The 26,495-nt window shown below is 37.3% G+C and overlaps 2 protein-coding genes across 3 annotated transcripts in view; one reads left to right on the top strand and one right to left on the bottom strand.

Moving 5' to 3' along the window:
• The first annotated feature begins 6,089 nt into the window (after window positions 1-6,089).
• FAAP20 (FA core complex associated protein 20) lies at window positions 6,090-12,333 on the top strand. Its single transcript, XM_032201566.1, has 4 exons — window positions 6,090-6,193; window positions 7,881-8,034; window positions 8,780-9,402; window positions 10,841-12,333. The coding sequence occupies exons 1-4, from the start codon at window positions 6,090-6,092 to the stop codon at window positions 10,911-10,913; spliced, it is 954 nt and encodes a 317-aa protein (XP_032057457.1). The 3' UTR covers window positions 10,914-12,333.
• Window positions 11,885-26,495, bottom strand: part of PRKCZ (protein kinase C zeta) — a 46,517-nt gene continuing 31,906 nt past the window's right edge. For both annotated transcript variants that reach the window (XM_032201557.1, XM_032201558.1), the window contains 9 exons: window positions 25,884-25,981; window positions 25,263-25,349; window positions 24,443-24,578; window positions 24,005-24,092; window positions 23,189-23,308; window positions 22,168-22,247; window positions 21,502-21,591; window positions 15,564-15,679; window positions 11,885-14,668 (listed from right to left, as the gene is read on the bottom strand). In XM_032201557.1, the coding sequence (XP_032057448.1) occupies window positions 14,581-14,668; window positions 15,564-15,679; window positions 21,502-21,591; window positions 22,168-22,247; window positions 23,189-23,308; window positions 24,005-24,092; window positions 24,443-24,578; window positions 25,263-25,349; window positions 25,884-25,981 (903 nt within the window). In that variant the 3' untranslated portion in view covers window positions 11,885-14,580. The remainder of the gene's footprint in view (window positions 14,669-15,563; window positions 15,680-21,501; window positions 21,592-22,167; window positions 22,248-23,188; window positions 23,309-24,004; window positions 24,093-24,442; window positions 24,579-25,262; window positions 25,350-25,883; window positions 25,982-26,495) is intronic.

Consider the following 26,495-nt stretch of genomic DNA (forward strand, 5'->3'; position numbering starts at 1 on the left):
AATAAGTGACATCTGGAAACGGGAAACTATAGCTCTACTGTATTGTCCTGTCAGGTCTTCTAAATGAGTCCCAGTTCGTATTTCTTTTATCAAGTCAAGCTCTAATGAAGGAGATGAGAACAAGTATGAAAAAGGACAGAATTTAGGAAGAGGAGGGGGGACATCCTATGTATTTCCAAGAGCTTTCTGTAATGCAGCATAACTACCACAACTCCAGATTGCAATCAAAGTACACTCTGCTCAGTGAGAATATTCATGGATTGCATTCTTGGTTTGGATTATACCTGCAGATTTAATAGATTCGCTTTCTAAAACACTACCTAGTACTTCAGAAAAAAAAATAAATCACAGAACTAACTAAACCTATTATCCACATTTGTTTAAGCAAGAAATATTCTTCCGTTCAATTACACATTCTCTTTAAAGCTTATTTTATACACCATCCCAGTTATGGATACCAGCACACCACATTAACTAGCACTGGCATTTTTGCCCCACTGTTTTGTGGTTTCATGCCTGTAAAAGAAGACATGTGATCTTCTGTAATTACTACTGCTATTACTTATGGATTTTTTTTTTTGTGTGTGTGGAGCCCTTAAGTACATTGATTTCAGATGAAGGAATGATGCAGAGCAAACAGGAAGAATCCAAAGTGCTATAGGCTACAATACTGCAAGACACACTTAAAAAAGAAAGATAGAAATGCGAAGACCTCAAGCCATTTTTGATCCTAAATTCAGAGCCGAAGTCCTTTAAAGTGTGGGGTGATTATACAACTCCCTCAACAGAATTCGAGGCTGGGCCACAGAATCCAGGGCTTCATGCCATCAAACCTAATCTTTGTTTGAGATCTGAAACATTCTCTCCAACAGTTTTCAGTCACATTGCAAAATTGTAGAGGAAGATGAAAGGCAGATTCTCCCCGCCTCTCTTACACTAACCCCAGGGCCTAAAACATCAGGACTTGATTTAACCAGACACACACTGGGCCAGAAAAATGATGAGTGATACCAGGACATGACTGAGACCCAGAAGACTTCATCTGATTCACAGTTTTCCAATACAGTCATTGGATCTTCTCAGAACCTTGGGCAGATTGTGCCCAAATTAGCCAGCCAAAAAGCATCCCCTCGCTGGCCAAAACAACAGCAGAGTCAGCAGTCTCCGTCAGTCAAAAATATTTCTTCACAGGGGAGAAGCATGCTCGTTACTAAATAAACAGCAACTTCACAGCTTCAAAAGGGCAACAAACATCTCAAGAAACTCAGCCCTCGTGGGCCTTCTCCCTCACCAAGCCACTATTGACAAAAAGGCCTCTGGGCTGCCAGCTCAGCAGCCAAACACTCCCCAGAGTTTCTCCTCCACCAAATTTACTGTCCCACCGTGTACTGCATAAAAGCTGGGCCAGGTGAAGTCTGCTGGTTCCCAAACTGGCTTCTTAAACTTCTGTTGAACCAAGAATAGGATAAATCTCCACAGGAAAATTAAGCGGGGAGATTATAACCCTTACAGCCTGACATCTGCCAACCATTCTCCATGAAGGAGGCATGCGTTCCAATGTCTGGAAATCAATACCTAATTAATTCTTTATCCAAGGTAACACGGCACAGATTACAGCTGCTAGCTCCCTTGGTTTCTGTCTGCATAGGAAAAATAAGAGTTTTATTTCTGAGAAACAAGGAAGAAGATATAATGGTTTGTTCTAGTGACACCGTTCCTTTCCTTCTTTGTTCCTTCATGTCAGTACGGCTCCTCAATAATTGGGTCTGATCTAAGAAAGAACTGAGTGTTTGAGCTATAGTCCAAGACATTTCTTCCCTGATCTCCCTCTGCTTCAATTCCCCAAACAAAAAATGAGGTCACTGAGTGACTTTTCCATATAAGCTGTGCAACCTGCCTTGTTCATAAACTCTTTGCATTCTACATGGTGTCTACATGTAAACTGCATTGCACTGAGGCAACAATCTCAGCCTGAGACACCCAATTTAATCTTAACACAAATTAAAGTGGTCATGTCACAGAATTATCTATTTGTTTACAACTGCAGTAGTGTAACAAGAGTGCCATTGTTACTTTGGGGGGTAGTTGTGCAAGCTTCTTGTCAATTTGGTTCAGGCTGTCTAAACCGAAGCCACACGACTCTTACCATCTTTAGCCGTGGACGGTAATGATGACTGCATGCACCATTTTCTGTACGTTTACTTTAGGCCATCAGCCAAGAGCAAAGCAGCCTTCCTTCAGCACACCTCCTGCAAAGAGGACACAGGAAGAAAAATGAACAAAGAAAAATAAAAGGGAAAAAAAAACACAACATCATTTGCAACATCTTTTCGTGCAATAGTAACAGGCTTTTGGTGCCATCATCAGCCATGGCATTTCATTCACACAAAACACTTGTGGGCACATCACATATGCTTTTCCACTCAACGTATTTTTAAATGTTTCCCAGGCAACTGTTTCAATACAATATGCCTCCTTGGCAACCCGGTACCCACAAATGCCATGCCACTCTCCCTCTTTTTAGGTCTTCTCATCTTGGCATATAAAAATCCAGTGGCTTGATTTTCAATGTGCAGCCACCCAGCTACTGATCTGTCCTTACACGTGAAAAGGGAAGGCTGAATGGAAAAGATGAGCAGTGCTCTCGACTCTGGACATTATCATATGCAAGCTCTGGTAAGCTACCAGAGGAAGCGGGTTTCAAAGCTTCTAACTGAAAAGACTATGTCACCTACCACTAAAATTAGGGAGAGCTTACAAAACCATCTCCATTCATCTGACTTTCTCTGGAACACCACCGAGCCTTCTCAAAGTGAAACTGCGTGTCATCTTTGGTCTCCTGACCATGCCAGAGGAAGTATTACACAGCATTCGTAATTCTGTGGCTTGAATTGTAATATAACAATGAAAATAATCACATTTTTCCATTTCACTACAGCTAGAGAAATATGACTGAGTTACTCTTTCCAGTGCTACATTTGCTGCTGCTCAGCTGTATAGGATATAACCCTGGCAAGTCCTTTGGCTGCAGAAGCTTTCACCAATGCTCTACATACATACTTCAGTCTCCCTTATAATATCTTTAGGGACATTTTCATTTACAGCATTTGGCAGAATGGACACACTGATTCTTGAGTAAAGCCACAGAATATTTGACAAGAACAAAAAACTGCCAACATACACTCCTAAACCAAGCATGGGTTAGACATAGGAATCAGAACACAACAATGTTCAGTTTTCTAGCAAAGCACAATTTATCCTTAACATTCTCCTCTGATCCTGGAGCTATCACTACAGAACCAAAAATATTTTAGAAGGACCAAAACTATCTGATACCATCAGTCACTATAAAAAAGACTTTTAATAAAACTGCATATGCTTTAGCCTCAAAGTAGCACATTAAAAATATATATTTATATACATATATACATATATTTATATACAGTTCACACATGCAATTACATCAGGCTCTGAGAGAAACCCAGCAGAAACTATGGCATCTCTTCTTCATTGATTACTCCATAACAACAGCTGAAAATTACAATTTTTCCAGGCTATAAAATGCCTAACACTCCAAATTCTACACCGGCAGCAAAAATCTCATCCCTGTCTGTGAGTTGTTGTATCTGTAATAGAGACCCTGCATTACCAGGCTTTCTAATTCTTCCCAAATGCAGGAGCTCTCATTCAATGTTGCAGCTGTTGGGTAGGAAATCAGAAATAGCAGAAGGCGGATTAGTTGATAATGTACCAGTTCTTCCCCAGCAAATGCTGCCACCTGCGTTTTACACTCTCCTCTTTCCCTCAACCCAGGAAAAGATCACTTGGTTTGTTTGGCAGGCAATTTATAGGCTTTAATGATTGTGGAATTGCAAAAGGATTAGAATTTGTTATAATAGCCCCTTCTTCCTGAGAGCAAAAGTTAAAACTGAGGCCCAATTTACAGCAAAAACCAGGGAACATGTAAGCAAAGATTAAGCGTGTGCAGCTTGATGAGACTCTACAGGGAGTAGATAACTACACATGCTGGCACTCCATTTACAAGGAAATCCCTAAAGATAATCTGCAGAAGCATTCTAGCCTCCAAAAGCTCAAATCCTTTGACCATTGGCTAAAATCCAGTCATGGCTGCTGATGATAAAGCCGACTCTTTGCATTTTTATGAGAAGTTTTTTCTAAGATTACAAAACATTAGCATTATTAAATTTAGCAATACCCAAAATCAAGTGAGAAGCAATAGGATTTCCATGTCAGCAGAAGAAACTATAGAAATGATCTTGTCCAACATGGCAGAACCAAGAACAGGTCCTATTCTACACTTCACCTTCCTGCTACAGTAAGTACATTTTTAATTCTGAAAAGATGCAGAGTAAAAATACTTAGTACAGATAATGGGTAGACATTTCTAGAATGCTAGTTTAAAATCTACAGTAGTTACATCAACAAACAGAACAAGAATGACAACATTCACTAATGTGCTTGCCTTCAAAGGCTGCAATAGGTATGTATTAAACAGACAACAATTAAAAAATCTTACTGTACCACGGTTTTGATTAAATCCACCAATAATAAAAAACTACAAGCTACAGTTGCTACGGATGCAGGTTTGTTTTGTTTTGTTTTGTTTTGTTTTTTTTTGCTTTTGCTTTTACAGTCATGGGCTACAATAATAATTTTCACTGTTCTTTTTATGATATTCTTTCACTTGTGGCCCTTTTTGTACAATAACTGACTTTTTTAGTCTTATCCATAATAGAGCTTTTGCAAATGTTATAATGCATGAGTCACAGTACTAACAGTAACACACTGCAACACCTTCAGCATGAAAAACAGACAACACTTCAGATGTCTCTTTTTGGAAAAGTCACATCTAACAGCACAAACCTGTTAGTACAACGTATGAGTTAGGAGCAGAGGCCATCAAACTAGCATGCACGGGGTCGTAAGATGTATAAAACACTAACACAAACATCTCAGGAGCAAAAGAAGAAACCCTGTGGCTTGAGCAATCCTTAACACAGATAAATACACCTAGAAATATGTACAAATGCCTGCACAAACTAGCTCAGTAAAAATAAATAAATAAATAAATAAAATTTAAAGCAAGGTTTCCATATTATTTGCTGCCGCCAAGTGGCGATTATCAGTGGTGTGACATAAATTACAACACAGTCACAAAGGCCATCAAGTAAAAGCAAAACAAAACACTTCTTGTTTTGTCTTCTTCAATTAGCATCTGCTGTGGTGAAATCAGAGCTGAACTCTCCCTCTGGTATGGAAAAGGAACATGGCCTTATCTGGGCTTCAGAAGTTTTACAAAAAAAAGAGTGCTGTGTACCTGTTCCCCCCTACAAGGGCCTATTATCAGAGAAATTGGGATGTTTATTTCCTCATACAATTATTCTCGTAACGATTATGAAGAATTTTATCAGCGGTTACTTTCTGACCCTTTTACCTGTTGGGGAATGGGGGAAGGCGCTGACAGACTACTCCCTGCCGGCTGCATTCCGGAAGGCTCCAGCCTGCTTAGCGCGTCTATCAGCTTCAAAAACTACCAGTTATGGCTCAGCTCTTACACGTGTTTTATTTCAAGTCATCCAGCGACATTCCTGCCAGGAAAGATAAGCAGCGTCACTTCTCCTGAGGGAACTAGACCAGAGACGCATTCCCAATCTACTTTACTTTTTGAATTAGCATATTTTGGCTTCAGCCACGTACCAACAGCTCTTTGGTGTCGGCACAACAATTATTTGCTGGTGAGGAGCACCGCCGATCCCACAGCCATTTTGTGGGGCTCGTCCCAAACCCCATTTTCCTCATCCCCGCCAGGCCTGAGCACGCTGCCTTCGCGGACTGGCCTCGTCCAGCACCCCCCATCTCCAAAACGCTACTCCCGTATAAAACTTAAGGACTAAACCCAACACTAAGGAGTCAGACAAGCACCTAGCAGCTACTAGGAGCCGAGCCGCCCGCTTGTACCCTCAGGACGGGCCCCATGGCGGACCGTGAGCGCTGCGAGGGGAGCGCTAAGGCGGTGCCTTCCCGCCCAGCACCGCCCCCTGACGGAGCGCGGAGGCCGGGCCGCGGCCATGGCTGAGGAAGGAGCCGCCAAACTGCGCCTGAAGCCCAGGAAGGCGCCGGCAGCCTGCAGCCGGGAGCCCAGCCCTGGCTTGGAGCCCCCCCGGCGGCGCCAGTGAGTCCGGGCGGGACGGGGAAAGGGCTCCTCAGGAGCGGGGGGGGCGGGGGGCGCGGAGCAGCGGGGCAGCGGGGCCGCCTCAGCCTCCCGTCCCCGGCCGAGGGTCGAGCACGGCCGCGCCCTCAGAGCACGCCGTGGTCGTGCCGCCAGCACGTTGCTGGGAGCGTAAAAAGTTACTTCGTAAAACGCCGTCCGAAGCGTCCTGAAGAAATTTAAGTCGATTGCACTTCGTTAAAGTGCGCTGGGGTCCTGCGCCTTCTGCACGTTTCTTGGCACCAAGCAGCACCCCCAAGTATGGAGCCTGCGAGGAATGCTCGCTTATAAAAAACAATTTATGTATTTTTTCTTCAGAATAAGACTCACAGGGACCAGAAATAAATTGTTTTATTTATTTATTTTCCAGCCCTCTAGTAACGGAGGGTTGAGAAAAGGAGTGAAGAGGTTCACTCCTTTTAGGGTTCAGGTCTTGTTCCAGCCTGTTAGGATGAGCAAGTGTTCAGTCAGCTTCACCCCTCCTAAAAACAGGCTTCAAAAGGCTGCTCTCTCCTCTCTTTGATGGCTTGTAATAATTGTCTGTGGTTTCTTCATTGTGCAGCATCATTCCTGGACTGTGACCCACGAAAACGCAGCGGTTGAAGTGAGAACACTGGAACTAGAATTCTCACATTGACAACCCATCCCTCTTTTCAGATTGGCTTTTATACAGCATTACTAACATAAAAACCCTTTTATTCTTGCTTTATAGTTAATCCTTTCTAATGCCTTCCTAGGAAGGATTAGATCAAGTTGTTTAGAAAGCTAATCAGTAATTTCAGAGTGCCACATGGGAATGACCAAGCACGCACAGGAACCAGCACAGTTTCCTTCCTTACTGTGAACACTCCATGATTTCTGTGCTCAGCAGGTGTCAAGCTCAGTCTCTGAGAAGAAAACGCCATGCCTACGCTTAACTATTTCACTTGGAAGTAAAGACTAATAAATGCCTGTATCTCCTTTGTTATAAGTAGAAAGCAAGATGTTCTTTTTAAAAACTGAGTGATTCTGAAAGCTGTAATGCTTATGTAAGTCATGGTAGACTATAAAATGAGTTGATGGGCTAAATTATTTGTGTTCTAGAAAAATCGTGCTGTAGGCTAGACAGAGGTTCCCTTGGTAAACAAATGGTATAATAAACAGCTTTTTTTTTCCTCTACAGGGAGCCTTGGCTCTCTTTTTGATAGAAAAGTCTGCATTTGTGCACTTACTCTTACTGACAAATACTTTTTATGCACCTCTTGGTGGTTTGACATGTTAAAGTTGTCAAATATAATACTCATTTTAGCACATATAGTGCTACTTGATCAAGAGAAAATAGGTAAGAATGGAAATGTGTTATGCAAATGGAAGAGTTACACCAATTTGCAGTCATAAAAACCCTAACATTGTGCTAAGCCATTAACAAAAGGGATCACCACACTTAGCCATTGAGTTGGGCTGGAACTGGTTAGTACACCATCAGCTATTGGAAATGTAATTTTAAAACTTCTGCCTTGATAAAGCAATATTTAGGAATAGCTATATCTTAAGAAACCTCAGAGTTACTTGAGGGGTAAGTCAAAATAATTAAAAGGCAAACTAATAGCAATGAGAAGTATTTCCTTCTCTCTTTCTCACCCCCAAACTATTGGATTCTCACTCTTCACAGGGCATTGGCTGACAGAAGTTCCTGGTTTGAAAAAGATGATTTAAGTGAGTGTGAAAAAACATGGATTTTGCTTCTGAAGAACATAAGTCAAGATTTACAGTGCACAAGTTGGCAAGCAGTGTCCAGTTTTCCAGAGTTGTTTGGAAAGGCAGAGGTAGTGTGCTGTATCCTTCTTGTCCTCACTTTGTGTAGTGCTTAAAATGCCGGACAGTGAATGCTGTTAAGAGGGGAAACAACAACCTGAAATTGCCTTTAAATAGATGTTGGTTGACAGCTCTTTGGCCTCTACATATTGTAGTGTGACTGAGCCTTATGTGGCATGTAGCATAAGGACAACTTGCTGGGCTTTTTTTTTTTTTTTTTTCCTACAGTATGGCAAAGTTTAGCACTTCAGAATGTTTTTCTGGAGAGGTTACCTGCGTAAGTATAAGCATTAGCACCTGCCTAAAGGAATGAAACTGGAAAAAGCAAACTGTAACAGAGAGGTTAATCATACCGTGATGACCTTTACAGTGCTCTGATATCGTTAGGCAGTATTATAACACAAAATACAGCCCTTCTGAAGTAGATTTTTTTTCCTCTGAACAACAGCAGGTGGTTGTTCTTGTTTTTTTTTGTTGTTTTTTTTTTAATATCCTTAGCCTCTGAAAGACATACTAAAAGTATGCTATTCATGTTTAATTGGTGGGAATAGTTCAGAAATGTTAAGGAAAGACGCACATTGCATACATTTCAGAAAGTTAATTGTTTTGCAAGTGCTGAAGATGCATGTAAATAAGATGCTTATTGCTTCGATGTAGTTTAGCTTTCCCTGTAGTGTTTGTAATATGTCCAGCCTCGGTTTTAATCTATGGATTTAACTGCATTTGTTCTGAAGACATTCTGTTTATACATCACAGAGCTCTGAGAAAGAGAGTCTACAAAAAACAGAAGTCTTTAAAATTGGAATGAAAGACTTTGAATGGGTATCTTTTCCATCTTTTTGCAAAGAGGAATTTTTTAAAACCGGTCTTAGCTCCCCTCAGCTATCAGAGAGCCAAATTGACTGTTTACCTGATGAACGGGGCCAAGCAGATGAACTGAAAAGTCTACCTTCTACAGCTGAGAAAACAGGCTGTGTAACTGCTACAGATCAGGCCAAAAACACGGTTGGGGAGGACACACAAGGTACCTCAAAAATGGCTATAAATCTTAAATCAAGTAAAGTCACTCAGCATAATACTTCTGCGTGCCACTTGATGTTGTCGGAAAGCGCTGCAAAAGCTCTAAACTTTCAGCAGCACTGCAGAGGGAGTGTACAGAACAGCAAGGAAAACAGGAAACAGGATGAGAGACAGCATCAAGCACAAATGCATCAAAGCAGTATTTCATTTGGTAAGGCCAAGACTGTGCCCACAGAGAAGACGTCACCTCTTGTGAGCACACCTGGAACTGAAAGCTACAAGGAGAAGACTGCAAACCAGAGCGAAGGCTCTTTAACTCTCAGCAGCTGTCCAATGTGTCAGATTCAGTTTAGTGGAATGTAAGTCTGCTATTATTTTTGAGTAACTTGAGAGTATATGAAAAACAATGCTTTTGGTTGCATTCTCTCTATATAAAGTAATGAAAATAAAGTAGGTGAAACACTGAAATATTTTTGAATGGCAGAATTGCCTACTTCCAATTCAGTTTAGAAGTTCATGATTACTAAATTGTGTTGCTTCAAAAAGAAAGCTAAATTTGAGCTACACATTGCTAGTATATCTAAAATTAGGTATTTAAACTACTTAGTACAGAAAACCTTTTTTTGTGAAATTTGTATCCTAATCCATAAATTGTTCCAAAGCAGCATTCTTGTTACTTAAAAGTTGACTTCACAGCTAGATGGATTCACCTCTTCCAGGTAACAATCTCTTCAAGATCCAGGCTTCACTGTTACAGCTGCACTGGTACCTGTTCAGTAAGTACTTGGGTGCTTTTGGACGAGCAACTGTACTCTGAATTTTAGATGTAGCTTTCTAGGTCTGGGAAGGTTAGAAGAAATCTGATTTTCCTTATGGAAGCCCTGATTATTACAATGAAATGACTTCAGTCCTCCATTGCAGTCAGACTACCTCTGTTTAAAAAAATCCTCCCAGACATTGAACATGTATTCTATGATATGAATTACATTGTCTCTGGAAGTGATACCCCTTAGTAGTGTTTAGGTTGTCACAGTTGCTGAAAACTAACATGGTTTTTAAAAGAACCTTTAATACGGTTGAACAAGGAGACAATGATAGCTTCGTTAATATTTACAAAATTGTGATCATTGTGTCAAGAGATTTAGGCAGAAAAGCTAAACTTAGTTCCTGTCTTCATATTGAGTTCTCTGCTACTGGCTACTCTGTACTGATCAGGATTACATTTTATACAATCCGCTTTACAAAAGGCTGTTGGCAGTGGGGCAGGTCACTTAGTCCCAAAAATAGCCCTCCAGAGGAAATAAGGCAGACAGGAGAAAGCATCCTGCCTCTTGCAGGAACCTCTGTTTGATGGCCTCAGGTTAGAAAATTAAGGACGGGTTTTCTCTCCTTTATCAGTTGCCTAATGTTTTGTCTTAGATCATAAATGTCTACACCGACAACTGATACTGAGATCACCAAGAACAGGAAATTGCATGCAGATGTAACGATCCTTAAAATCAGTATGCACGTATAAGTCTCAGTGTACAGCACACCAAAAATAGACTTACTTGTCCCGAGCATAGCGTGCACGCATGGTCTTCTAGTAAATTCCATTAGCAAGCTATCTAGCAGCAGGTAATAGCAACTACAAGAGGCTGGGGCAGGCTGTAATGCTTCCAAGCATAGGAGTGATTTATCCACCAAGCTGGTAAAACGATGCTGTGACTACACAGGAAATGAGAGCAGAGGTGAGAAGTTGCATAAATAAAAGGATTTGACTTTGTGTCTCACTGCAGAAATCCTCTGTATCTGCAGGATGTCGCAATTGGACATTGACAGTCATCTCGCTAGATGCCTGTCTGAAAGTGCCGATGATATCATGTGGTAAAGCCAGAAGGATGAAGAGCAAATGCACAAGCTGAAGATGAACCTTTCTCAAAAGCAAAGGAAAAAAGTTTGTCAAGGAAACAGGTTCTTGTCTCAAACTTCTTGAAGGATCAGAAATTGGTAACTGAAAGGAAGGTCAAGTGCCACACAGCATGGGCCATGTATAGGGTGTGATTTTTTTCCTTTCTGGAGGAACACCACTAAATTTGTAACCTGACTTTGTAGGTTTCTAAGTCAGTATCCATGTGATTAACATAACTACAGCAGAGTAACCAGGCCCTACTAGTTTCATAGTAGTGAAATGCAGTTAGATTTTAACATGCTCAGACAAGATGGCTGTTCCGGGAGGTCTCCCCCCACCTTATAACCTGTCATTGTTTCAGAATAAACAAGCTGAGAGTTTGTTAAGTCAAGAAGGTATCGCAGAAGACTCATCCACTGTTTTGGTAACTTTCTCATAGTAGCAGGTAAGCATTTTGTAAGCTTGAGAAGAAGTAACCTCTATGAAGGAGAATGACATTTAGTGACAGCTTCCTAACACCAAAGAGAAAAGGTTCCCGCAACTGAAGTTACCTGTTTACTGAACAGGGTAATTCATTAATTGTTCAGGCAGTATACCACAGCTCAAGTGACAGCCTTACAAGTTCAAATTAATTTCTTTTGACAAAGGGCTGTATGCAAGAATAGTACAGTTGTGCCTGTTTCAGAGATTTTGTTTACAACTTCATTCACAAAGTGAAGAAGAACACAACAAACTTCACTATTGAATGGGTTTTGTGTCTCAACAAATGCGAGTCTTGGACCTCAAAAGCCTGCGGTTCAGATGTAATCCAAATATGTAGAATAAACAGAATATAGTATCAACATACAGGAAGAATCCTAGAGCTGTTTTGTTTTTAATTTACAATAGGGTCTCATTAAAAAGTGAGGGTAGGACATAGCTCAGGTAGCTGATAAATAATAACAGTCTAGTAACTTTTCATTAAAGTCTTTAATAGATGTGCAATATAAATGATCTTAGCTGTTATGGATTAGAATACCATCTTCTGCACAAATAAAACTGGTCAGCAAAGATCCCAACTAATTAATCATACAAAACTACAAGAACATATTTACTGTTTTACAATCATTAAATTAGCTAGAATTTTCATTTACTATTTCAAATAAGACAACTATATATCATAACCAGATCCATTTGTAATATATTAGGATTTTTTTCAAACCACACATTTAATTACATCCTTCATTTTCTTTTATTTATAAAACAAGTACTTTATATAAAAAAATTTCCCCTTCATTATGAACAGAACATTATTCATACACTTGCACATGAGCAACCAAACTTGTATCCAGCAAACTATTTGGCAACACAGCAACATTGTAAATGCCTGTAAATTTTTAAATAAATCAAGTATTCTTTACAATGTTTGTTTAGCAAATGTGTCTGTTCTTCCTTCCCTCCCTACCAAAATGATCTGGCCAACTAGAAACAAGGTTTAAAAAAGAAAAATAAAAACAACCAAGCTGCATTTTTAATATTTCCATTTAAAGTTCTATGCTCCAGCACATCAAAGGACAGCTTAATCTGTCATATTTCCATTTATGAGCTGCCTGCAGTCACTCTAACTTCTTTTTTTTAATCAGTTGTATAATTAGGGGAGTTGAAACAAAGAAAAATTATTCAGGGTAAATAAAGCAGTTGCCATGGAGAAGGAAAAAATAATTTAAAAGTGTCAGATTACAATTAAAAGGTAAATATTGCCATTTTTCTATTAATAAAGTATCTAAAGTTCAGGCATTTGAGGCAAGTTCTTCTCACTCGTAAATTATTTAATGCTGATTAAAGCACATCTTGCTTAATATAAAAAGCTACAGTCCAATGGAGAGAAACCCACAACTTAGACCTGATGGGATTAATAAAACTAAATAACCACACTTCTGCATAACTGTGGCTAATGAGGGGATACAAAATGTTGATTGTTAATCAATGGTTAATTGAAAATTTTAAACAATGTTTTGGCAGTCTCGTCCTAGCACCTCATGACTTGGATGCGAATCCGAAAGATGTCATGTTCAGCACCTAATGCAATGCTGTACCCTGAGAAAACCATATGTTAATATAAAGAAAGTGAAAGTGTTGAAAGTGTTGCAACTTATCCTGCAAGTTACACCAAATTAGGTGAGATGACATGGCACAGGGTTTCTCATTTTTTGCTTTCCACATTTTTATCCTCTATCTACAACCCACAACATACAGGTAACCAAAAACCCAGCAAGAAGAAATACTGCCTCTGCTGTTACTACCTGCAGAGGCAGGTAAATCTTCACAAGCATCTGAAGTTTTAGATAGCAATGCGAACTTACTAGTCCTCAAATGTAGTGACATGAGTTTTTCCAAGCTGATAAATTAACCTTTTTGATGTAATGAACTCTTTATCCCTACCTCCCACACCCCACCACCCCTATGGTTTCCACAAGAAGGGGTTCGATAGTTATCTTTCACTTACCCAAGTTCTTAGGTATATACCTTTTTGTTCCATTAAAAAAGTTACTACTTTGATGCAAACCATTTTACCAAAACATCCCATTCTTTTATGTAGAATGATTAGTTATTAATATACACTGAGTAATTGTAAGCAGACAGTTTATCGTAAGTAGGAGGTGTGCTTTATCAGGAAATTGTATTTTTTATTATGGTTATTCTAGATTTACTATTTAACCTTTAAGGCTATGCTTCGTTATGCTTTTGCTCTATTTCTGAATATTTGTACTGTTGATAAAAACACTTTCCAAAAATCTAATATACAACTCAATATCACTGTAGGTGTAGGGACTGCTTTAAGTGTTTTCAGAAATCCTTTGTGTGCAAATGTAGTTTTCTTCAAATCCACACATTTTGGTAAATTTGGAGTTTCAAACAGATTGTGAAATTGATACTGGAAATTCTAAATTGGAATTAATATTGCTGAGTCACTGCGTTTCAAATTCTATAAAGAAGCAAAGGAACATTAGGTTGCAGCTGTGAACCGTATGTTTCATACGTAAATGGTTACTGGAATATTAACAAGCAGAACTTACCAGGTTTAAGAATGTTCCGAATATGTAACAATTCTTCAATGCAGTTTATCCATTTAGGCACTTAAATCTTGTACCCAAATTTACATTTTGATTGCTAATAAAACACAACTCCTTTTAAATACATCTGAGACGTTTAGACAGGTACCACTTGTGAAAAAAGGCATCAAAAATAAGCTTCAACACCACCGTAATATATTTTATTCTTCAGGATGTTACACTCTAATATTCTTCAATTGGTAGCTCATTGCATCAAATGTTTGTAGAAAGTTCGCAGTTCTCAAAGTTGTTCAGAATCTCCTCCCCAAGGGATGCAATGAATGTTTCAATCCTTCATGAAATAGGCACAAAATGCAAATTCCTTCATTAATGAAGCCAGTTGTGTCAGTGCCCAGAACGTAAGAATAACTTAAGTGGCGGAAGACACCCACCAAAATCATTATTCTCTTCTTTGATTTTCAGCAGCAATTTTTTTTTTTAAATCATTGGTCTCCATCCAAAATCTTACAGTTCCCCAGCCTCGCATGCATATACTGTAGTTAAGGATAAAGTTAAAGGTCATTCATATTGTCTACAACGAAGATGGCATTCCTTCATACTGTTTCTTCTGTTGACAGCAACAATGGATTGATGTATTCAAACCCTTCAAATTCTGACTGATCTATTCGTTTTATTATATCTCTGAAAAACAAATAAAAATACCAATTTAGTTTAGTCTTGCTGCACCAATTTCAGAATCCTGAGGTCTTAGATTTCTAATAAATGCAAAATTTGCTTTAATTCATTTTACTTCTGTATCTAAATGGGCAGCAAAAAGTTTCATTGTACTTTTGACAGAATTGCACCACACACTAAATGCTTCACAGACAAATGACATCAACAAGAGTGCTTTCTTTCTCAATTTTCCCTGTACTGCACAGAGCTTTCCTTTGTTTTTCCAGCTCCAAACTTTCCAACCTTAAACACTTCAATAACCCCCCAAAACTGTCTGCAGTTATTCTACTGGAGTTGGAGTATATTCTACAGGGCAAGCGAAGTCTCCTGTCTAACTACCAAACCATAGTCTCTCATATTCCATCTGCTATCTGAAGCAACTTTCCTCCTGTGCACAGGAATGGCTCCTCAGCCTTCAAATTCCTTTAACAGAGCATACTTCTTCCTGGAAATTTTTTCCACACCACATTTCAAGAGGACATTTCTATAAGATTTTTCTGCTATCTCAGGTTCACTGAGACATGAGAAACTGTGTCAATTGTTTCTCTACTCAGGACAAATTTAAGCTGCCCAGGTTAGGAATCCAATTTTTGTGTCTTCATCCAGTGCCAAGCACACGCTCAACAAGAAATCAATACAGTGTTCTGATCACCTAATAGATTACGAGGCAGTCTAATATATAAAAAGTGTGGGAGGTTATGCAAGACACATAGAATTCTTCAAGAATTTCGAAGTGAATTTGGTTCCTTTCACTTGACTGTGTTTCTAAATCTAGGTACGTATTTAGGAATTACAAAGAGGAAGCTAATTTCATAACTTCTAAGTTCTTAATATACAATTGTATTTAGGGAAAAAAACATACTCATCATCTGGGGTTAGCTGCACAGGTTCGCTGGTAAACTGCGTATCAAAGTTGTCCAAACCATAATCATCTGTGATCTGAGGCTGAAATGGAGGGGTTGCTTGCTTCTTTTCCAGCTAAGAGAAAATATAATGAGGAAAGGAAAGAAAAATTTAAACGTTAAGCATTTAGTAGATCTAAAAACAGACATATACATTGGCACTAGAGTGCATGCACAGATAAGCCACTGAGGTTATTTTTAATATTGGTAGAAAATATAAACAAACTAGTAAGACTTAAGAGTAATAGATTTTGACACTACATGTTATATGCTTACCTGTTTACCCTATTGCTATATTTTCAATACAAAACAACCCTTGAAAAATAGTAAGAAATTAATAAAACTAAGACTACAGAAAAACTGTTTCCCAAGTCTTTCACCATATAAATTAAAAGAAGACATTGTTGCTATACAACTTCAGCTTCACGCTTAAAATCAAAAATATATTCCAGAAGCTTTCCAGTCAAGCCAAGATGCCTTCCCAGAATATAATTAATTTTTCTCTTTTGTAAGCTCCTCTAAAGCTGCCTCTTGTAAAAGCAGCCTCTTAGATTAGAAGTTGCATTTAAATCAACCTGTCAAGTCAATATAACCAGGCCTAATGTTAGATGCAGCACTGAACAAAACCAGTAAGCAGAATTTACTAACATCACATCAACGGCTAGCCACGTGGCTAAGCAGTCATTAAAAGCAAGTCACACCAACCAACACAATAGCTTGAACAGCCCAGAGGCTTATTCTGCAATTAAAATATAACTATGAGGGTATTTACAGATAATATTTCCTGCTACAGGAACTAGAAACCAGTATTTATCTTCCATACCAGCAATAGTCAATTAAAAAAATGGTTCTGACTCAAATAATGCTGTTCTAATAATTAAGAACCTTTTCTCATTTGCTGTAACAGTAGCATGTTCAACAGTAGTTTTTTTTTTTGTTTTGTTTTGTTTTAGTAGTTTTCTAATTAAGGCAACCCCCGCTATCCTCCACTTATCAGAATGCTCTTATCATGGGTTTGAGTGACACAGGAGCTGACGACAGTTTAAATGTCATTTGTTGAAATCTCGATACACAGCACTTCCAACAAAATAAATAAAAATGGAGGAAACAACTCCACCTGGTTTAGCTTTCTTTCAACCGGCCAGTGTTCCAGTGGAATACCACCACAGATTGGGGTTCTGACTTTGGGAAGCTGGCAGAAGCCCATGCAACTGATCCAGCTGAGATACTGATTCACAAAACCAGTCAGTAATCACATCCAGGATGTTGTATGACCAGATTCATTCTTGCCAGCTAAATCACGTTTTGCCTCAAATGCAAAGGAATACCACCATATTTTCTATGTTACTTCTATTGTATTGTAATATTTCAACTAGGAGACTTAGAGTATAAAGCATCTTGAATTACACTAAATAGATTTTATAGGATTGCCTATGAATTATTCTAATAGATTTGTATACTTCTCAGGTTTTTCTTGAAGTTGTTACACAGCACTTACATTTGTGAGCAGAATTTTCTTCATCATGACTTGAAATTTCACACTGTGCTCTCTGAGCTACACTCTGAGCTTTATAGCTACATTCTTTGTGCTTTCAGAGTTGTTTGAAGTGATCCTATGAAACACTACAGGCTTCCCATGTACACCACAGTTAACAGTAGTTTTCCCATTTAATGTTACTGAATGAAATTTGAATTCTAAGAACAAGGGAAATCAATGGGTAAGTAAATTCAGGCTTCTGGTACTAACAGTTCTGTTTGCTGCTATTAAAAGGCTACCAGACTCGATCATTATTCTGATTTGCTAGGGCCTATGTGGTATATACACTTTGGGTTAGCTGGCCACTGGAGGTCACCGTTCCTCTAGTGAAATACCAGATAGAAAAAATCAACATTCGTAATTCCCTTTGGAAGAGACCTAATGACACTAATGGAAAATTGAAAAACCACAATTTGTTCTCATGCAACACATCCTCAGTGACAACAGTATTAAATGACAAAGTAAAAAGACTATCTTAATATATGGGTTTGTATGGAGATTGAAATTTAAGTTTGGTTTTCCTGTTTTCATGTATGTTTCACTAAACATACATTTAAAATTGGAATACTTCAGGCTATTAAGCCAACTAGGGCATGCCTTTTGTTGGAAAAGCAGCAGGTAGTCTTCCTTCCTATTTCACCATTTTTTTGAAATACTAAATGCTAGGAAGCATTTAGTAACAATTGCAACTCTTTCAATTGCAACTCTTTTTTTTTTTTTTTTTTTCCCCCCAACAGCTTTTGGTGTCTGCTCATGCAAAAGCAATGCCCAACTTTCTGATATTAGTTACCGTGAATTTGCCAGAAAAATGGGATGGATTTTAAAGAAAGGGTGGGTCTGCAGTTTGTACTGTCTGCATTTGCCTGCACTGATTAAAGCTGAACTGCAGCTACACACTGAACATGCCTTTTTCTTCTGAGATTTGAAAAATTCAACACGCTTGAGTGTTCCATTCACTGTCTGGACTACAGCCAGTAATTTCCAGCCTTTTTCTACACTTGAGCCAAATATGGTAAAGTAAAGCAAAAACGTTCTTAAGTAAATGAGGAATTTCAACACAGACTTGGGTTAAAACTTCGTATTTGGATATCTGTGTCACTCAGTTACACTACTTGCTTCGGTATATCACAAGTACTGACTTTCCGCTGTGAGAAACGTAATATTTTCATGGTGACATTTTCATCTTCTTTGGCCCCAGTAAGACAACACCACAACTCCACAAGTGACCTACAACAGTCTGTTCAGAGTACAGGAAATTCAGTAATGGATTTACAAGTCATGATGGTTGTTTGCTATCGTTGAGAATTAATAAGTTATGCAGCTAGATCAGTTGCTAGTTTCTGAGATGAGAAAGGAAATGTAGATACTATTTCCAAACAAGAAATACTTAAGTAAAGTAGAAGTCAGACAATGAACACCAATATAGTTGGTGCTCTGCATTTAAAAATAGAGGTCCATAAATAATTCAGCCATTTAAGCTTTCTTCTCTAGCTTAGTACAGTGTACTCAAGACTGAAATACTCCCACACAGATATTTAATGCTGCAGTACAAGGAGTTAGCACAATATATTTACTTTTCTTCCTGAGGAACAGCATTTGTGTGCAATTAGTAGGCTAATCTAACCAACCTAATATTGCTGATATCTCATAAATGAAAATGAGAATAGTAATTGGGTCCTTAAGACTTGCATCTTCTGCAACTCTGCAGAACATTAGACTAGAAATTTAAGACTAACAGGCAAAACTTGCGATTTAAAAATGTAAGTGTACAAGTATGGGAATGCTGTGGACTATATTGAGCAAGAAGGAAAACGTATGCCTGATGAAGTGCAACACATCTGCGAAGAGCAAATAATGAATTAACCTGGAAGTCTTACTATCTGAGCAGAGAATACATTTATCCTGTATTCAAATTTGTAGTAGCACAGATTTGAAACTAATTCTAAAATTTACATTCAATTAAAAAAAAAAAAAAAACAAAAAAAAAACCACAAAAATCCAAAGCTATAATTTAACTTAAGAACAGATAAGCATGATGTAAGTGATAAGTAGATACCACTGACCAAAATAGGTCCTTATATTACTAACACGTTAGGAAGCATGGTTTTAGGCCAGGACATCTCATCATGCTTGGCACCAAATAAACAGCAAAAACGTGATCAAACAAAAATTCTCGCTCTTGTGTTTAAGACAACACTGATGAGTACAAATGAGGATAGAAAAAAATTGTGAATCTATACCAGGCCATGAATCTCAGTACATTAGCATCCCATCCTGTATCAGGTCTTAGAAAGCATCATGAAACTAGTTTAAGACAGACAAAATCTGTTCCCTCCAAACAAGAATAGCAACATGAAAGAAAGAGCAAACTGATTTTCTAAAAATTGCTGTAAGGCATTAATACCGTCATTATGAGTCAGATGTAGGTACGTGTTAACATTTCAACAGCAAGGCGCTCAACTAGATGTTAAACATCAAACTGTTTATTTGTTACACTTAGTAACCATGGCTTAGTAGTACTTTTTCCATTATGTAATCTATAAACAACATAAAAAAGGCACTAGGATAAGAACAGCCTGTGTACTGAAACAATCAGAAAGGTTGTTTTGGTGTTTCTCTGACTGCCATCAAGCCATCCTATACACAGAGTGAGTAATCTAAAATGTTCTTAGCTGTGTCACGTACATCTACATGACCAGCACCTAAAACAACATTTATGGTGTATGGATTCACTTTACTATTCCTTATTTTTTTTCCGTGCAACTCAAGTTCCACTCAATTTTTTAAATCAATTTTAAGCTAATTTCCTTCTTCTTCACCTTATAAAGATACAAATAACTTTTAAAGTCAAGTCTTCTCTACTCATCATCTGCTTTTCAAAAAACAATTCTGATTTAAAATGTTATCCAAATATTTAGTTTTACCCTCAATACATTTCCCAACATTAGAAATTTAGCTTACGTTTTTTCTGACATTTTAGATCAACCTGAGCAACATTGTCATAATAATCTCGCAAAACAGTACAGACAACTACCTTTTTTTTTTAGATACATACTTAATACCAAGGTTTTCTGCCAAAAAAAGGTTAAAAAAATAATCACAATTCAAGTTAAATTAGCATAAGTGTTGACCAAGCAGCAGTTTCAATTTAGACGTTCTTACACAAATAAACAAAATAAAAATCCAAGTCTTCTATATTAAAAAAAAAAACACCCTACAAAACAGAAACCCTGCAGCAGACGATGTTTATGCCTTACCACAAGCTATAGCAAGTTGCATTATACACCACTAGAAATAAAAATCAAGAGAAGTCTGATAGAATTAAAGACACCCTCATAAACATGGTAGAAATAGCTTTGTAAACAGCAGGTATTTAAAAAAAATGGCTCCTAATGTAGTGACTATCTTCTCTGAAGAGCGTTAACAATGAATGTCTGAACAGGCCTCAAAGTAAAAATGTAATCATGCAGTTCTCTCTCCTCTGAACTTCTTTCATGTTATTACAGGCACTGTTGCTTGCCTGTTTCTACATTTCCTGCAGACTTCCAAGGACCAGCAAACACCATACACATATATTTTCATTCTTCAGCTAGGTATTAAAAATGCAATGCTGGCAAGGAAGTATTCCTGGCTTGTTTTGCTTTGTTACTTTTATTGACATTTCAGCAATGTCATTTCCCTGGTGATTTTCTATGAAAACAGAAGTAGGCACAATTACAAAGAAACAGAAGTTTTTATAAAGCTAGTTTTAATATGTTTTTATGCCTGTAAAAGCACTGAAATGCACATCGTCTACTCCATCATAAGCTAAACACTTCTCTAACAACTATACCAAAGAAAACCTGAAATTATCAGATAATCATTTTAAAGAGCCACAATGCTTTCAAACCACTTTTTTTTTTTTTTTTTTTTTTTTTTAATGTACATCAAGTAGGATACAAACGCTTTCTCTATGTGAAGTACCTCCTCTCCCACAGCTGCATACAGACTGGTTTCATGGCTCGGTTAAATACTATCCTTCCCTCCCTTCAAGGCTGTGGTTCCACCAATGCTTCAATGTTTTTTGAAGTATTCTCTAAAATTCATCATGTATTTTAAAAATGATACGAACAAGTTTTAACCATTCTTCAAGTTTGGAAAGAAGCCAAATCTCTAGTTGGGGAAAAAGAAAGCCAAAAAAAAAAAAGCCAAAAAGCCTGTTTGCATTACCTTACATCACCTGAAGAAATGAAAATAGTTTTACATGTATCAATCTGAAATACTTCTTGATTAGTGCTTCTAATGGGGTTGCTACATATATAAAAAGAAACTACAGAAAGTGTTCCTTTTGAATATGTATAAGCAGAAGTAATTATTTTTACCAGATCCCAGTCTATGCTGCGGAAAAACGTATGAGACTTGATATCAGAAAATCCTGTTTGTGGCTGACAACCAAGCCTTTCTTTGGGATCCTGCAAAAACAAAAACAAAAACTAATGTTACATACTGAGTCAGTTACAGCCGTTTTTTTTTTGTCAAAAGCTCATCTACACAACTCAAGCATGTCCCAACAGTAAATAAAATAATGCAAGAAGACGCACATATTATGGCTACCAAGTAATTTCATTCTTTTTTCTTATTCTTTGATGATGTTTTATGACAGTTCATTTTAAACATGGTATTTTACAACTCAATATAACAAGATTTATTTAAGAATTCATAATTAATATCCTTCTCTCCTTTAAAATTATGCTTCTATGGATTTCAATCAATTTACTTAAATGAGTAATAAGCATTTCAGAGACAAGTTTATAAACATCTAGAACAGTTTTTAGCTAGGCGTGGGCTTTCAAAACAAGTCTATAACGTGGAATTTTTCAGTAATTTAGCAACTAAGATGTGGCATGTTGTTCTTTTAAACATACAGGATGCCAAGGTTTTATAGATTTTCTTAATAGTAAGCAGATTAACTTCTTAACCATATTCCTTTCAACAGGAAGCTCTGACTTCCAGATATTAGATGCTAAAAATAAGAGAATGTTATTTACCTTGTTTAAAAATCCTTTTAACACATGGGAGGCCTTGACAGAAAGAAACCTTGGAATCCGGATTGGCTTCTCAAGAATAACTGTTATAGATTTAAAAACAGCAATACTTTTTGTTTGTTTGTTTTATGATATTGACCATGATTTTAACACAAACATTATACTGTTTTAAAATGTTACCATTTGGAAAATGAGAAGATATCATAATTATTTAAAATAATGCAAAAAAAAAAGGAGCTACAATAACACAAGGACTATTGCACCAAAACTTCAAGATTTCCTAAAAGAAATGTTTTCTTATCTTTTTCTGTTCTTTTTAGTACGAACAGGGAATAGAACATCTTTAGATTCACTAGCATATGACAAAGTATACTTCTAAACAATACTTCAGTTGATATTAAACTCATCAAGAAGATTGTAGTAGAGTGTTATGCAACTGCAACAGTAACTAGCTTAAAGAACAGTTCTGCATTTTAGGGGAATAGGCAACTCTACAGTTGTTAAGCTTTAGAAGTTTCAATTGTAATAAGCATTGAAGCATTACTAGTCTTGTTTAGAGAGCTTCATATCACTATTCCAGAAGGGTACAACTGATTAACAAACAGTTATACTAATTCCCTAAGTAAAAGAAAAGTTATATGGATCCAAACTATAGCTTGGTAAGGTTCTTTCTCAAGAGATCCTCCTATCCTCTCACATAGCATTGAATTTTTATTCTTGGACTGTAGAGTGCCTTTGAACAAAGATGCCATTCCATGCAACTTCTGTTGGTTATTTCTACACTCTGAGCATTCTTTGTCTGCAGCAGGCTTCCTAATTCCAGGCTGCTTTATCTCAGTTCAACAAAATTAATTTCTGGAATGAAGAACTGAAAATATTGGAGCCCTTTACATATAGTAGGTCTGCAGGGAGCCATGACATAAGAGAAAAAGAAAACAAGACAGTTCTAAGTGTTTTACTGCAACTGATAACTTCCATTGTTCCTCCCCCAAGAGAATTCGTGGGGAAGGATAAAAGACTGTACCTTGGAAGAGGTAATCTTCAGTGTTCATGTCTGGATTGTCAGTAATGATATCAAATGGAGACCTTCCTGCCATCATTTCAAACATCAACACACCAAGAGCCCACCAATCCACACTGAACCCTGTAAATATTTAAAGAGAAGATTTTCAGCCAGGACTCCTTGAATTTCATTGTTCTCTCAATATGAAGATTAATGGCCTGTTTCTGCAGAGTACTGAAATTCTCTACTGTCACTGAAGCCACAGAAATACTGAACAGCATCACTGGATAAGACTTGACAGTTCTCAGAATTTGGACAGCAGAGGCAACCTGTATAGGATTTTGTAGGCATCTGCCAGAGAGCAGTCGTCCACTGTGTTTAAGCTGGAAATTTGTGTTTTATTTTTTTAAAGGAGGTTGAACATTCTCGAATTTTGTAACAGTACACAGCTCAACCTGCTGATTAGATCAGTTCACAACTAACACTGGTTAAAAGACTAGTTTTGATTCTGCATAAGCAATGAATTTTGACACAGCATTCTATAACTTCACCTGGGGGACAAGAGCAGCTGGGATGTAAACTACATCAAGGAATGGGCTTGGTTTTGATACAGTATCATTGAATTATTCTTTTCCAGGGAAAGTAGGATTAAAAGAAGCTGAAATGAATGACTACAGGAGAAAAAATACTTTTTCATTTCAAAAAAAATTAGACTGCGCAACATTCATATTTTCTCAAAATATACTAACAACAGTAGTATTTGAATCAACCTAGAACCAGAACTTAAATTTCTGCTCGATTATAACTCCAATGTCAAATTGTTCAGTCCTTGCTTACCATATTCTTCTCCTCTTAGGATCTCTGGTGCAATATAATTTGGTGTTCCACAGAAAGTGCTTGTAGTGTCACCAGGGCCCAATCCTTCCTACATACACAAAACAGTTAAAAAATAAATTAAAAGTTGACCTCTATTTGTCACATAGGAAACAAAATAGAAATTTAACTGAGCCAACAAGGTCAACTTCTTATGTCCTCAAAAATGACCCACATAAAACATAAAAAGGAAAAATTACAAATGTGGTCCTATTCTCGTCATTTTTCAGAGTAAAGTTGCTATTCCACAACTAAATTCAGGCTTCAGTAACACTGGTGATAAGCAAAAGGTAATTTCTGCCAGTTTCTTTTAGTATCGTTGAGTACTGTATTGGACTTAGAAGCTTGAACAGAGATATACTGAATTACAGAGAGACAAGAGAAATGTAAGAAAAATCCTACCTTGCACATGCCATAATCTGTTAATTTGATATGACCCTCTGCATCCAGAAGAACATTGTCTAGTTTTAAGTCTCTGTAGATTATGCCTCTTTCGTGTAGAAAGTTCAGAGCAATACAAATTTCAGCAGCATAAAACCTGAAGTTGAAAAGGAGAAAATCACATTAACAGAGATTGTGCACACAGCAAGTGCAAAGAAAAAAAGATCTGCTCTTAAAACAAGAGCTTACAGCCAGCTTTTCTCTATGAACAGGATACTGAAAAGCAGCTACTTTTATTTGCAAGGCCATTGAACTCATTTAAAAATGTTCCTTACAATAAGGCAAATTATTTTAATTCTATTAATGAAGAAAATATTCTGTATCTCACCTATTTTTCAGAAAAATCTGTAACGACACACAAGAACCATATTTTCAGCTTAAGACAAGACTTTACGCAGTGCATTATAGCAAGCCAGGTTTTTCTTCCTTCTATCACCAAATATATTAATTCAACATATGATCAAAAGAATTAAAATAGCTACATCATCTACCAACCTATCAAAGAAGTGTTAACTAGATATGAAGCAGTAAGCAAAAATAAATGGGAATAACTTGCTAATTATGAAATGCTTTCTTAACTTAAGAAGTATGTATCTTTTTTTTTTTTTTTTTTTAAAAAAAAAGTTAACATTTCTCCCCATGGCACAACATTCTAAGCTTTAAAAACAACCTTTCATTCTTCCTTTGCTATTCATCTTCTTTTATAGAATAAAGTTTTGAAAGCATTTCATACAACATTAAACAACACAGGAAAACCACTACAGCTGGTCTAATAAAATACCTTGCATGTTCTTCAGGAAGTTTTCTTTGCCGTTGCATATGAAACATAAGATCTCCCCCATTTACATACTCTATGACAAGAAATAATCTGAAAGTATATAATACAGTTAATGGCTTCCAGTGAAATTCTCAATAGGAAAAAAAATATTTGTACTCTTCCAATTCAAGCCATTTTCAACTTCCACTCTTGAATTAGTCACTCATATTTCTCAGAAACTATTTAAGAAGGGAAAAATATTTATTTAATCCACGTTACGTAGGATCACATCCTTTATTTAAATGCAAATAAAAATGGTGAATTCAGACTAAATGGAAACAGGCAGCTGCATTCAACAGTTTGGTGTTAACAGATATACACAAATTGTTCTCCTACTATAACTTGTTTTCTTTGGACCAACTAACACAATCTGATGTCGATGAACTTATGCGCTTGAAAACAGTTTCTTGCTTCTCTGTTTCTTTAGTGTAGGACACGACAGCTATAACCAAACCAAATTCAAGACACTGCGAACCGATTCTGCCACCTTCCGTAGATTCGGGTATTATAAAACTCACATAGCAGCTGTTTTACCCATATATCAATGATCAAGGTTTATAAAACAAAATTTCATATCTTTCTTACCGACTTGTTGTTTGAAAGCATGAATGTAAACCAACTAGGAATGGGTTACTGGATGCCTGTTCAAACACATGTTTCTCTGTCTGTACCCAATCAATATCCTGAAATAGAATAATTGAACAATCAGAACTTCTGCTAGATAACCAGTGTGGGTATTCCCAGAAATTGTGAACATCTATTCTCCCTTATATAGTGTCAGTGCTATGATATTCTTAAGAAAGATAAAAATCCCTTGATCTGGAAGATAGGAAACAATTTAATTCAATTATATATTAAATTATATAAGTTCCTTAACCATTTAGAAAAGGCTCTGCACAAAATTCACCTAATTCCTGTCAAGAATAGTTTCACTGTAGTGAGATATTGTATGAAGGAAAGCAAAGTTCAACCACAGGACAACCAGCCTGGCTGAGCAACTGAAGTCTCAAAGGGAATCAAGAAGTGTCTCCATCAAAACCAGATCTAATTGGTTTTGTGCTGAGACACTCCTGAACATAGAGCACCGCAGAATGGTAAATACAAGTGCCAATATGAACCTCAAATTCAATTTTGAATAAAACAATGCGTCCACTTTGGTTTTAATGAATGAGCATCTCCTAAAGAGACTTCAAAGGA

This window comes from Aythya fuligula, chromosome 21 (genome assembly GCF_009819795.1).
Source record: "Aythya fuligula isolate bAytFul2 chromosome 21, bAytFul2.pri, whole genome shotgun sequence".
Lineage (NCBI taxonomy): Eukaryota > Metazoa > Chordata > Aves > Anseriformes > Anatidae > Aythya > Aythya fuligula.

Bases quoted from the DNA above. Each gene is read 5' to 3' on its own strand.
- FAAP20 (XM_032201566.1), top strand. From the start codon at position 6,090: ATGGCTGAGGAAGGAGCCGCCAAACTGCGCCTGAAGCCCAGGAAGGCG. The intron at 6,194-7,880 runs GTGAGTCCGGGC...CACTCTTCACAG, and splicing joins GAGCCCCCCCGGCGGCGCCA to GGCATTGGCTGACAGAAGTT. The intron at 8,035-8,779 runs GTAGTGTGCTGT...TATACATCACAG, and splicing joins AGTTGTTTGGAAAGGCAGAG to AGCTCTGAGAAAGAGAGTCT.